The sequence below is a fragment of the Gadus chalcogrammus genome, chromosome 9 (genome assembly GCF_026213295.1).
Source record: "Gadus chalcogrammus isolate NIFS_2021 chromosome 9, NIFS_Gcha_1.0, whole genome shotgun sequence".
Taxonomy (NCBI): Eukaryota; Metazoa; Chordata; class Actinopteri; order Gadiformes; family Gadidae; genus Gadus; species Gadus chalcogrammus.
In genome coordinates, this window is record NC_079420.1 from 22,692,532 (window position 1) to 22,705,315 (window position 12,784).

General features: G+C 46.0%; 1 protein-coding gene across 3 annotated transcripts; it reads right to left on the reverse strand.

The window, feature by feature from the left end:
- Positions 1 to 12,563, reverse strand: slc25a22a (solute carrier family 25 member 22a). 3 transcript variants are annotated; one of them, XM_056598221.1, is made up of 11 exons: positions 12,363 to 12,563; positions 7,239 to 7,361; positions 6,840 to 6,965; positions 6,650 to 6,705; positions 5,731 to 5,821; positions 4,842 to 4,896; positions 3,613 to 3,673; positions 2,819 to 2,963; positions 2,087 to 2,241; positions 1,645 to 1,720; positions 1 to 1,527 (listed from the first exon to the last, which is right to left on the reverse strand). In XM_056598221.1, exons 2-11 carry the CDS (start codon positions 7,256 to 7,258, stop codon positions 1,374 to 1,376), a joined length of 939 nt encoding a protein of 312 aa, XP_056454196.1. In that variant the 5' UTR covers positions 7,259 to 7,361; positions 12,363 to 12,563; the 3' UTR covers positions 1 to 1,373. The 3 variants fall into 3 exon arrangements, with proteins under 3 accessions (XP_056454196.1, XP_056454195.1, XP_056454194.1); XM_056598220.1 differs by having other exon boundaries at positions 7,239 to 7,444; XM_056598219.1 differs by lacking the exon at positions 12,363 to 12,563 and having other exon boundaries at positions 7,239 to 7,452.
- Between the last annotated feature and the right edge of the window lie 221 nt (positions 12,564 to 12,784).

Here is a 12,784-nt window from a genome sequence, read left to right on the forward strand (position 1 = left end):
GTCAGGATGTAAACAAACGATGACGTAGGCCGGTACAATTTTCGCCCCCGGTACAATTTTAACTTGACACCGCCACTACGACAATTAGACATCAGTGTCGGAGTGGCGTTATGTCTGAATGGAAGGCGGTCCCCCCTGCTAAAAGCCCACCTATTGTCATGTACAATTCAGTGTTAGTATAATGCTCTTTGGGTACTGTCGCTGTATGCACGTGATGGATCATTTCTTTTAAACAAAATAACAAAATAATAACGATAAGAAGAGCGAGCTCGAACTGATCTGTAAACAATAGTCCCGCTGCGATCCAGGATCTCTAAGATAATATGGCTAAGGGTTGGTTTCAGGATGGGTTACAGTGCTCCTCCCCGGTGTAATTACAATAAACATTTAATTAATTTAATTAGCACCTTCTTCAATCAGGGGTACTGGCATTTACAGGCTTTTAGTGTGTGTACATATTAATGTGCAAAATAACTTGATTAAACGCTACGTCGTCTATTTGAAATGCATATCGTGTATAACTAGGTAGGTCCTGCATGATAGGTCCAACGAGACAGACTGTAGTAAGGGCTGAATGCAGACCTCGGACTAGAGCTGTCCTAATCATCGTGGAGCCACTGTCACGCAACGTCATATATATATATAATAATCTAGGTAAAGGCAATACAGGTCAGCCTCCAATAGACTGAATGGCAGAGTTCCTTACAACCAGTTGCAGCCAGGTGAGTGAGATGTCAGCGGTACATATCTGGGGAACGTTTGAAAAATATCCAAACGTCCTAGGGTTCTTTCTTTGAACCCGAAACATACACTTTACTCTAATTCATTGGATTTTATATCTGATCAATCATAAGGGGGTCTGGGGTCCTTGCAGCTAGAAATCGTTCCAGGGGAGATATGTACAGTGGATTGTGATAATCATCTCTCAATGTTACCAAGCCAACACCCCCTGATCGTCTGAGAGGACAGTGCTGGGTGGAAGCAAACGTGGTGGGAAGGTTTGCATGATTTGGGCAACCCGGGGCAATGCATCAACTCTGTCTCAACATTCACATCTCACAGCTCCACTCAATGTCAGGAAAGACTTATGGAAAGAACATAGAAAGGATATGTGTGCCTCATTACAGAGAGCTGGCTCTGCCCGCCTCCTGGCCTCGCATGGGACACGCTAGTCAGCCTGGCTCACAGAAGATTCCCCAAACGTTTGAAGTCTCCACATTCAACGGAACACACGCACAAAACAGAAAATCAACGCAACCTTCTTTTGTCGTCGCTTAATGAGATGAGTCTTGATTGGTGAGTCGTGGCAATGCATGGTGGGAGGATGGATAGGCAGAGAGGAGCAGTAGGAGGAGCATGAGGAAGGTTCCTTCCTATTTGTCCTTTTTGGGCAGCAGGGCCAGGAAGTACTCGGCCACGCCCAGGAAGTACACCACCTGGGCGATGCCGAAGAGCGGCGCAATGACCAGCGCGCGGCAGTAGGCTCCCTTCAGGAAAGCTCCGGGGCCCTCGTTGCGCAGGATCTTCCTGGAAATATAGGCAGCAGCCGGGGTTAATGTACCGCCGAACAATACCTCCGGAGCGTCTCATGTGTCGGCCGGCAGGACCACAATGTGAGCATTCAGCGGGAGATAATGGGGCTACCTGATACAGTCGACAACGCCGCTGTACGTGTCCTCGGTGCTGCCCCGGTTTAGGGACTGCAGCCGGGTCTTGATCACTGGAATGCAAAGCAAACAAAGGGAGGTCGTTCAGAGTTTTAAAAGTCTGCTTCCAGTCAAGGCCGTTGTATTCACGTCGCCCTTAAGCCCAGTGAGTCTCAGAGGGCTTCACAGGTCACATGGCACCACCCCCAGAACATCATCAAAAGTATTTAGAAGAATGTGACTTCTGGTCAGCGTAGTTTACAGCAAAGAAAAGCCCATGACTCACCAGTGATCTCTGATAACAAATTCAAAACCCTTTTACCCTCAGAGCCGATATCCCCACAGCTGCTAGAGTACTTCAAAACTAATTATATCCAATCAGAAAACAAAGGGTTCAACGCCGTATCTATCACAGCCCTGAGATGAGGCCCGTCGCTCACCATCCACAGGGTTGACAGCGACGGCGGCGGTGCTGCCGGCCAAACACCCGGAGAAGAAGGACACGTAGAAGGGGGCGGGGCCCTCCACGCCCCTCTTGCCCAGGTGGTTCAGGTTGGCGAACAGCGGGAAGTAGATAATGGAGAAAGGAACGTCCCTAAAAGAAAGGAACCAGGAGTATGAGATGGAGATCATCCCCCAAGGTGCTTCCGTTAATGTTGTTCACTGCTGTGTCGTAACATGCTTTCTGACCACTAGATGTCACTAGAGACAGATTTCCCCGTCATATCTTACCGTGAACCTTTTACGCCTGTGCTACTGAGTTCTTTATTTTCCCCTTGTGTCTATGCTGCCGTTCGGTTTATATAATGCCTGTCCTGGGAGTGCTCTTTTCTATGAACATTAACTATCGACAGAGTGGTAACCAAGGCAGAGTGAAGTGGGCTGCCGTGGGTTGTTATATTTATTGGTTTATTTCAGGGACATTGCACACTTAACAGTCAGAGCCAGAGTTAGCATAAGAGGCTAGCTTACATCCCTTGTACCCTGCCAGATATTCAAAAGGCAACTTAAAAATACAGAAATAAAATGCATGCTTAAACACAGATTAAAAAACAACATAGGGGACTCAGAACATACAGTAAAACATAGTAAGTATGAATTGACAGACAATAAAATGAGCAGAACACCCACAATAAAATCCCATATACAGCAGAGGGTTGTGGAGCAGGTACCTGAGTATGGTGGCGCCCAGGCCTTTGTACAGGCCGGCGATGCCCTTCTCCCTCAGCAGCATGCGCGTTAGCTGCATGGCAGTGGGCGATTTGGCCTCCACCGTGCCCGCCACCACCGTCTCCGGCATCAGCTTCCTCTGAGCCGCTGAAAAGCACGACATACAGTATGTAATGATGTTACAACGTCACAGGTCCTGGGAAAAAGACAGCAAACTGGCTGTGGCTTGTTGGATATAGCTTAGACTACAGCCCTCACAGCAGGAATAAAACAAGTCGTCATCTTAAGAATAAAAATTTGATTGGGTTCACTCATATTTCAGTCCCAAATGTCATCTCAGAGTAGTCAAAAATATGCAGTAGAATGATGCTTTAATAATTATCTTTTATAAACACAACACAATGACTTTAACAGAACCCAAACCAAACCAAAATTACTAGAAAAGGAATATATACATTTCAAATAATATAATTAAGACAGCAATAGGCAGATACAATACAAAAGCCTAAAAGGCAGCTCATTTCAATTGCTCTTCAATGTGTTCTGACTGTAGAGGACCACATATACCGCTAGGGTTGAAATTTTATCAAGACAACGTTGGTGGATCTATTAGGAAACACATTAGATTATCATACAGTGAACACAACAACGGTGCAAATGTCAGAAAGATCATGGAAGTGCGGTGACAGCCTTTCTGGAGTTCTACTGGTGAAAATGTAATGTAATGTGTGAACACATGGGGCCGTCTTTCATCTACGTGTCCCTCATCTCCTCTGACACGTGTGCTTGTTCTTACCAATGCGTCCAGCATCTTGGAGCTGGATTTTCAACATCTCCATAGGAGTGGTGATAACAACCTGTGATGATGAGAGGTAGTTAACACCAGAGTTCTGTGCTTTTTACATTTAACGAGACCCTTGGTGGCTGGAGTCCTTGGGAACAGCCCCGTACACCAACAGTTGTAACGAGGTAATTAGTGATGCACAGAGCCTGTGGCCCGTGTAAATCTACTGGTCTCTGTTAGCGAAATGTCAAGTGTTATTTTCTGGCTAAGCCCATGCAGTAGTAACCAGTTAAGTGGATTATAGGTGAGATGACCATGTTCCGCGAAACAACCGTAATCGGATCCAAGGTCTGTTAGAGCTAATCTAATCACAGGCTCGCTTCCTCTGCCCTCCTCGACAACAACCACCCTGGCTCGCTACAGCACTCCTCTCTCTGTGACTTATCTCTCAGCTTCTCAACCTGTGGGACAGGTACCGTACACTAGTGGTATGCCAGGGAACTGCCTGTGCTACATGGGATGTCATTCTTGAAATAGAGAATAGGAAAATAGATGTAGATAATGAAAATAAATACATTTTAAATACCGTTCAGAAAATGGTGTAATGGTTTAATAGTGGTGATTTGTAATGTTTCCAGTGATGTTTTGGTTAATTTGTGTTAACACGCTGGGAGCAGCGTTTAGCAGCGTTGCTGACTTTTCTTTCCCCCTGGTTCCTACTGGCCAGGGCCTTCTGCAGTAATGATTGTGATGGGCTGGCCCTCTGCTCAGCCATTACATGTTACCTATTCCTGACCTTGCATACGAGCCTGTCCACAAAGGTCCTTATGACAATTTACTGGCGACCCTTAAGGCTAAGGTTGGGATTCTGTCTTATTTGTTCTATCAGCACTGAAAAACCTTTTGTTAGTGGAATAGTAAACCAACAGTTTTAAGAAATAACCTACTCCATGCCAGTAAGCACTGAATTATGTCCTGACGAACGTGATGTCCATTGTGGATTGTCTTTGCTCTTGGGGAAGGGAATTGGGTTTGTACTGGGAAACAGGAATAAAAGGGCCCTTAGTTTGAGCCGGGGGGATGTCCATTGTGCATTTCTAGGGTGGAATTCTCTTTTCTCTTGGGGAAGGGAATTGGGTTTGTACAGGGAAACAGGAATAAAAGGGCCCTTAGTTTGAGATGGGGGGCTGGGGCCCTGGCGGGGTCTTTACTGTGATACTGTTCATGAAGCTCTCACTCACCTGGCATGTACCGGCCCCGCAGCCAGCCAGCATCTCCTTCACCAGGGTGAGTTTCCTGGGCAGGGAAAGAGGAGATGGAGGAGGTGGAGACAGGGGTACTGAGTGACGAAGGCCAGCGTGGGCAGGTTTATCTGTTGGCTGTATAGGAGCGGAGAGAACCCACCCTGCTAATCTCTGTCTCATGTTTCAACACAACAGCCGAGTGCTGATTAATAATTCACAAGTCGAGCAGCCGGGCAGACCGAGTCAATGATTCGTTGGGCCGGTGTGTCGCCATAGCGATGGCTACAGATGCCCCAGATACTCTGTTAGGTTGTGTACGCGGACAGCGAGGGATGAGAGCCACTACGACTATTCAGCACAATGAACACCTGCACTTCACTGGAATGAGGTTCAGCAAACACGGTTTCAACGAACAATAGAAGATAGAGGTTGGCCTTAAGATTCTAGAATTTTGTATTACCTATATATATATACAGTATATATATATATATATATATATATATATATGGCAATATCTTTTTTCATACTTCAGTTTTTCTGTCCTTCTTTGGGTGCATTAATTAGTAATACATTAAACAGCAGCCGAATCTCCCAGCCAACTCAGAACAGCCAGTATAATGAGAGGAACAGGCTATTGGAGTCACAATTGCATTTTAATTGAGTGACTCCTTTGCCCCCCGGCCCGCCATTGATCTAAGACTGTGGTTCAGAGTAATTCTTCTCTTTCCACTGTGTGTGATCCAGGGCGATGTGGAGCATTGTATGCTGCTCCGGGGAGGAGGTCCGCGTCTCGAGGCGTCCCGCGTGCCCTGGTGTGAGGTTACGTGTATGGGAACACACCGCGCCAACAGGGTGGGTGAGCGGGCGTGTGTGTTTCAGGCCTTACCCGTCCACGCTCAGGTGTTGTCTGAAGAAATCATTTGCCGCCAACTTGATGGCTTTCTCTGGCGTGACGAGGGTCAGGTTCACCGCCGCTCCTGGGTGGAGGACAACCAGAGGAACAGAAAACACACTTTTTAAACAACGGTACCACGTCACTCTGTCCACTGAAATTACAAATGGGACACATTTTTGTACTGATTCTAACAACTGGTTTTCCACTGCTCATTCACCTGCACAGATGTCCAACACAACAGTCTGCCAAATGGCAGAGAGGGGTCGAGCGTGTTGCTTAAGGACACCTCAACAGTGTTTGCCAGCAGAAGCCTGAGGGATCAAACCGGCGATCTCAGTTTACTGAGTGACCAGGAAGCAGTGACTTGACCTGCTGTACGGAGCCGTCAGACACAAAGCCTGATGGAGACAGTGGCTGGACACATTTTAAAGATGACTAACCCTTTCAAAATGTCATCATTCTAAAAAAAGGAATAGTTTAAACTGCCAGGTGGTGTGCTAATATTTACACCAAAGAGACCAATCGCTAATATATATTAGCTTGTTTATGTTGGGATCACAACAGTGCTGAACTGTGACGGACTGAATCGATAGACTTATGTGTGTAGGTTTTCGTATTTCTATATGTGATTATTCCACTGTACACTAGAGGGCCAGCTTGATCAACTCTGCAGCAAAACAACCAAAATAAAATCTCTCTTTAGTAAGAATAGAAGATGGAGGAAACTCCATTTTACTTTAAGACCCCCCCCCCCCCATACAAAGGTTTTTCAATGATGTTACGTCACAGGCTACTTCCATACAGAATTGATTGTGCCAAGATTGTGACATCCAAAGGATAGTAAGTACTATTGTACTGCACCTTGTTGTAGTTGTGTGTATTATTATGACCTCGACCTCAGAAAACATACCTCTGTACATGCCAAAATATCCCTCTGAGCGAATAGTCTTGATAAGGCAATCAGACCTGCAATGCAACGGGGAAAAATATTTTCATGGGCACGTTTATCTTTGGCTGTATCCCAGGGCAGTGAAAACAAACATGATTAATCCCGCTGCACGCGCTGGGTGTTGCTGCGAGGGAGATTCCACCATACGCACATGCTGGTGTAAAGGCGGCATCCATTCTGCTGGTTCTGGAGGCGGGTCTTTGCCAGGTCAATGGGGAACACACATGTCACTCCAATCAGGCCAGCGATACCCCCATTGATTAATTTGGCAGGCAAACTGCAAAAGAACAGAGAACAACCACAAAATAAAAAAAAAATTGCAACGATCGTGCAAGCATGAAAATGCGAACACAAGTAAAGAAACCGACGATGTCAATTAAGTAAAGAAACCTAGAATGTAAAGTAAGCAAAGAAACCTAGGTGGTAAAGTAAGTTAAGAAACCTAGGATGTAAAGTAAGTAAATAAACCTAGTATGTAAAGTAGTAAAGAAACCTATGATTTAAAGTAAGTAAACCTAGGATGCCAAGAGTCTCCACATTACCGTCTTACCTGATCTGCTTGTCCGCCATTTATCTGGTCCCTTCCGCTGGTCAAGCCTTCAGAGTGCAGTCTCCTCAGATGCTGGTCCGTCCTTCTGTGTGTCCGTGTGACTGACACCGTGAACCTGTCGTCCTGTGGGTGTTTGGAAAATGAAAACAGAGGTTTTCCGTTGGTATTCTCGACGCCTTGAACAGCACCTGCCTTGTCTGCCGGGGCTGGTTTAGGTATGTGACATAAAGGGGAAAATCACAACGATTAGACAAGCGTTTAGGAAACTGTGGCTCACATAGAAAATGCTGAAGAAATTCAGGTACTTTTCCAAAATAAAACATGCAACATTGTTTCCAATACATAGTTGTTGGAGAATTAAATCTATGGATCATAAGATCAATAGATACAAAATATTGGTCATTAAAATTGGTTCAAAGTACTCTGCAGAGCAGGTTGTAATCCAACCCAGTCAGATGTGGCTGAATGAAAAGCGGGCCAGGTTTAGAGGAGAGACACAACAAACCAGACAAGGCCCTCATTCCACCGGGAAACGATGGATTCACATTATCTGGCAACACACCCAGCGCCGACAGCTGGCACCAAACAGAGCCATCTGACAGGATTTAATCAATATACGTATTTTTACAACGTATTAAATAAATCAAGGGACTGCCTCAAATAGTTGGCCTTCATATCATTGAAAGCACCGAAGCTAAGGGGATTTGTAGAGTTGGTAATTGGACACACAATGTCCGCACACACACTCTGGACCTCCATCCATGGCTCTCTGGTCTGATGCAGGTCAAACACATCTGTCCACAGAGAGCATTTCCTCTATGCCACAGTAGAGGCTCCAGACCTAAAAAATTCGTTTTCCCTTTGCGTTCTATCCACCCCCTCCATCCACCAATCACAGCTTCCCTCTGAGCCTGTTCAGCCCCCCCCCACACACACACACACACACACACACACACCGCTCTCTATTCCTCTTGGTCACGACTCACAACCAGCTCTGACGGTTTTCTCCTCTTTGCTGACGTGGGTGTCAGTGTGTGACGAGCAGGCGCACGAATGTTTGTTATTCTCGGGTGTGCGGGGGAGGGGGTTGGGGTTAGGGGTTAATCCCGCTGGCCTGATGCTCGTTGAGAGACGAGGCTCAGCGTGATTATGGTGGTGTCTGGTCACCTGATGATAGCATGCATGCAGCTGTGGCCGCGGGTTCGGCCCATAGGGATCCAGAGGTGCGCCTGTGTGCGTGTGTGTGTGCGCGTGTGCGTGTGTGGTAGGGTGTGTGGTAGCCCAGGCACTCAGCTGCGGTGATAGTCATCCGTCTCCTCCCCCCTCTGCGACCCTTTGACCTTGAACCTCGAAGGCCCCGGCTCTCACTCTCTTTTCCCCTTTTGTTTCCTCACTTCCTGTCACGTACTTCCTCCTACGGAGGGTCCTGTGGGTTCTTCTGAACCACTGAGTTCACACACTTCTGTGAGCTAGCGCGTGACACAACACTGCATGTGTCATGAGCAACGAATAAGCTGGCTTCAATATAGAACTGCGGGGGAAGAAGACATTGTCTGTGTGTGTATGTCTGTGTGTGTATGTCTGTGTGTTTGTGTCTGTGTGTGTATGTCTGTGTGTGTATGTCTGTGTGTGTATGTCTGTGTGTTTGTGTCTGTGTGTGTATGTCTGTGTGTGTATGTCTGTGTGTGTGTGTCTGTGTGTGTATGTCTGTGCGTGCGTGTGCGTGCGTGCGTGCGTGCGTGCGTGCGTGCGTGCGTGCGTGCGTGCGTGCGTGCGTGCGTGCGTGCGTGCGTGCGTGCGTGCGTGCGTTTGCGTGTGGATGTGTGTTTATGTGTGGGACTTGTCTGTGTCTTGTCTCGCCAAGGACACTGCAGTCTGACAATCAGCTGCCAAATCCAACATTTTTCCTCTCACTACCCTGAGGATAAAGTAGGGCGCTGTGAAGCCTGAGTCTGCACGTTGGTCCGAGCGCCCTGCGCGGCCCGGCCAGCAGCGGGCAGCATGGGCCGCTGTCTGCTCGTGACGGTTTGAGTCTGTCAGGAGACACACAGTGTCTCCAGTCATAGTGTCTGTGAGTGTGTGTGTATGTGTGTGTGCACAGAACAGTGGCAATCACTTATTCATGAGGATCTGAAATCCTTCTGTGCTCACTGACCAGTCACATTGCAGGAACTACTTTATACATAAAATAACACGGTACAAAAATTACCAAAAAACATTGAGGATCATTGTTTCAAACATCTCCATAATACATTTTCGCCTAACCTCAAACAAAACACGGCCCCCTTAAAATGGAGTCTTTCTGAGTGACCTGTGTGCGAAATGTTGTAAATACGGCAGACATTGTCTTTAACCTTAGAACCTTAGAAGTAGCAGATAAGCAGCACTAGTGGGTCAACAACAGAGAAGGTACAACCCTGCTAGCCTGCTGCGTTAAACTGATCCTGGACCAGTGGACCCTGGACCAGTGGACCCTGGGCCTTAACGTTGAATGAGTGAATGTTTGAAGGGTCGTGAAAAGATATAGAGCACTTGCATTGTCTGACAGATAAAACCGACTAAGTCCCATCCCTGTCTTTGTGCAAACGTTTATCACAGTAGGCCTGGAGCTAAAAACTGAGACGCGAAGCATACCCAGTAACGTTTACCACAAAGCAATGCTTTCAGTTTCCTGTCAATGTCATGAGTCAGGGAAAAGGAATAGATAGAGAGATATCAAGGCTGCATTTGGACAGTTTGTCACAAATCAATGTGATATTTGGCAATGTTACTGCAATATCTCGGGGGAAAGACCTCGAAGATACACACCAATCGTTGGGTTTTGGAGATACTGTATAGCCGGACTGAGAACGAACAGAGCAGGGCACCTCATCGCTCTCATAGTGAGAGTCGTCCCAGTGTTTTTCCATCGACCATCTGGATGCGTTTGGAGCAACCCCTGGGGTATTATAACCAACAACTTATGAGTCTGATGGCTGGAGAGTCCGGGTGGATCCAAACCGTTCACATATCGAACCAGGAGTGGACCCTGCCAGGGTAAACGGGGACATCTGGTCTTGGAGCCGATGTCTGGGGCTCAAGACCAGACCCACATGTGTTAAACGGGGAGCGAAGCGGATTATAAACTTCTGCTCTCTGGCTCTTTGTGATATCATATGCGTTTAACATATTGGCCAATGTCGAACATAGTTCTCCTTAATCAAAGCATTTCTTCGTGTAATCAGTTATTATTACTCTCAAGTCATTGCAGTAACATGCGATTGAGGGAGAAAAACTGTTTTCCTGGAGTCGTGTTTCCTGTAGCTACACAAGATTAAAGAGGTTATGTAAGAGATGGGAGATTATGAAGGATGGTGTGTAACAAAATACCAAAACACCGGGGCCGTCAGCGACTCCGTGGCTCACGTGACTTAGAGTAGAGTTCAAGAAACTGAAGAATCACATGTGGCTCCCCAAAAAGAACAAGGACGCCTCTTGTTTCTGCAGTTGCAAGCAGTACGACTAAACGCTTGCATAAGCATCTGGGGTTTGAAGCCTGAAGGAGATAAATAACTGATCACTGCGTGACGCAGGGGTCTATGTATTTCCTTAGCTGCACTGATTACATAGATGTAAATATCATAATGTTGACCTTTACCTTGGCATTTCTCCAGTTAGCCATGGATAGGATATTCCACGAACGAAATGCATTGACAGCAAGGGGATGCAGTTGTTGTGGCCGTTCATCATCAAATGTCCATGTTATATGTTTGCATACGGACGTTCATACAATGTAACGCAAATAACAATGGATGTAACGTCGCTGTGTCACAGATAAATCTGATTATGGTCTCCTCTTCCCTCTCCCTGCATTGGGATTATAAAGCTGATGCCTATTTATAGCAAGTCTCTCCATTCACTTCCTGTGGAGTCAGGGTTATGATTTAGAAATGGCTCTGCCAATGCATTACCTTCTATTACAGCCAATACGTTTTCATTATATTGCACCTCATGTATTACACTGGTAAGAATGGGATGCTGAATATGGACAAATGTCAAGTATCTGCATCCAGCAGCCAGTAGTGGACCACCTAGTCTCCTGTTCAATGTTTCCACTGAATCAATATGACATAGTATCAAAGAACATATATATAACCTTCATGTTGAAGCCTTTAAAATAATACAGAAGACTGGGATGTCCTTTTAATTCTGCACATAAATGCCAGTGACGACGCTGATTGATAGTCTACTAAATGCAACACTTAAGCTTTATATCCCGATTAAATTCATGTTCACCAGAAGTATTATGTGTGAGTCATTATGGCACGAACTGTTGAGCAAATTAATAATTATACAAATTTAATCTGAAGCAGCCCTAAATCGTAGGGATTTAATAAGAACCTTATATTGTTCACAATTTCATTAATGTTTAAAAATAATAAATGAATAAGTAAATCGATTGCATATCTTGATATGGTTATATGTGTATAGCCTAATGTAATGCATTTTTAACAAAAATGCAGCTTTGTGGAATTAAAACACCTAAAGTAACTTGACGGTTTGTAACAAGGGAAAACTACTGCTACAACAAAATCCAGAGGAACCCTGACCCGAAAGAGCAGATCATTCAGGTGTAGGGTCGCAATAAAACATTGATTTCTAGAGACGCGATTAGATTACACCTGTTCATTGTTAAAAGTAACATGATAACGGAGTCACACGGGGATGCTGTAAACCAGTCTGCACTATCCCAGTACCTGAATGGTTACACAATTAAGACAATCATTGCTTGAGGCGCACTTTGATCTGCACTACGCAACGACTGTCAGACCAACACTACTATAACTATACATCCTAAAATACAAGGACTACTACCATGCGACGGGGAGCCTCATTACAGGAAACCCGATCTGCTCATAACGGGAATCATCCGTCGCTGCCTTTGAAAAGAGCGACGGAACCCAATGAGGATCTTTGCGCCTATAATGTCTAGTTAGTGTGCAATACAGCCTGCATTAACCACCTTATCTCCAGGTACATGGTTCAAGTCAAGGATGCCCAGCTCCTGAACAGCGGTCTCCGTTATTTCACTGCATGCCATGCATCAGCTAGAATCACGCTATTCTGCGGTCGCCGGGTACATACCTTATGGAGACTGATCCTCTATCTGTGACTGAAAACTTCGGCTTTAAATATCACGATTCACAAGGGATAGCTTTGGCTGACAGGTCGACGATGGCTAAAGTACCGGTGTTGGTAGCATTAAGGTTGAATGGAGGTAGCGAGTGGGAGGAGGAGGAGGAGCGCCGGAGGTAGGGCTGGATGTGGAGACCGGGGATGGGTCTGAACTGGGGAGAGGCCCTCTAGTGGTACGGGAGAGGAGTGCAGACACGCTTTACTCTAACGGTGAATATAAAGGTGCTGTGTGGGGGATGGATGGAGGATAACGCGTAATCGTGACGCGTCTCCTCAACCCAATGACCTTGAAAGCCGAAATAGAAATGGTGGATGATACAATGTGCGACTCTAGTACAGATATGCAATTATAGATCGACAAGGACCACAAC

Coding starts and splice junctions, on each gene's coding strand:
- slc25a22a (XM_056598221.1), bottom strand. CDS start 7,258: ATGGCGGACAAGCAGATCAG. Junction 6,966..7,238: donor ATGGCGGACAAGCAGATCAG/GTAAGACGGTAA, acceptor GTTCTTTTGCAG/TTTGCCTGCCAAATTAATCA. Junction 5,822..6,649: donor ATATTTTGGCATGTACAGAG/GTATGTTTTCTG, acceptor TCCTCCACCCAG/GAGCGGCGGTGAACCTGACC.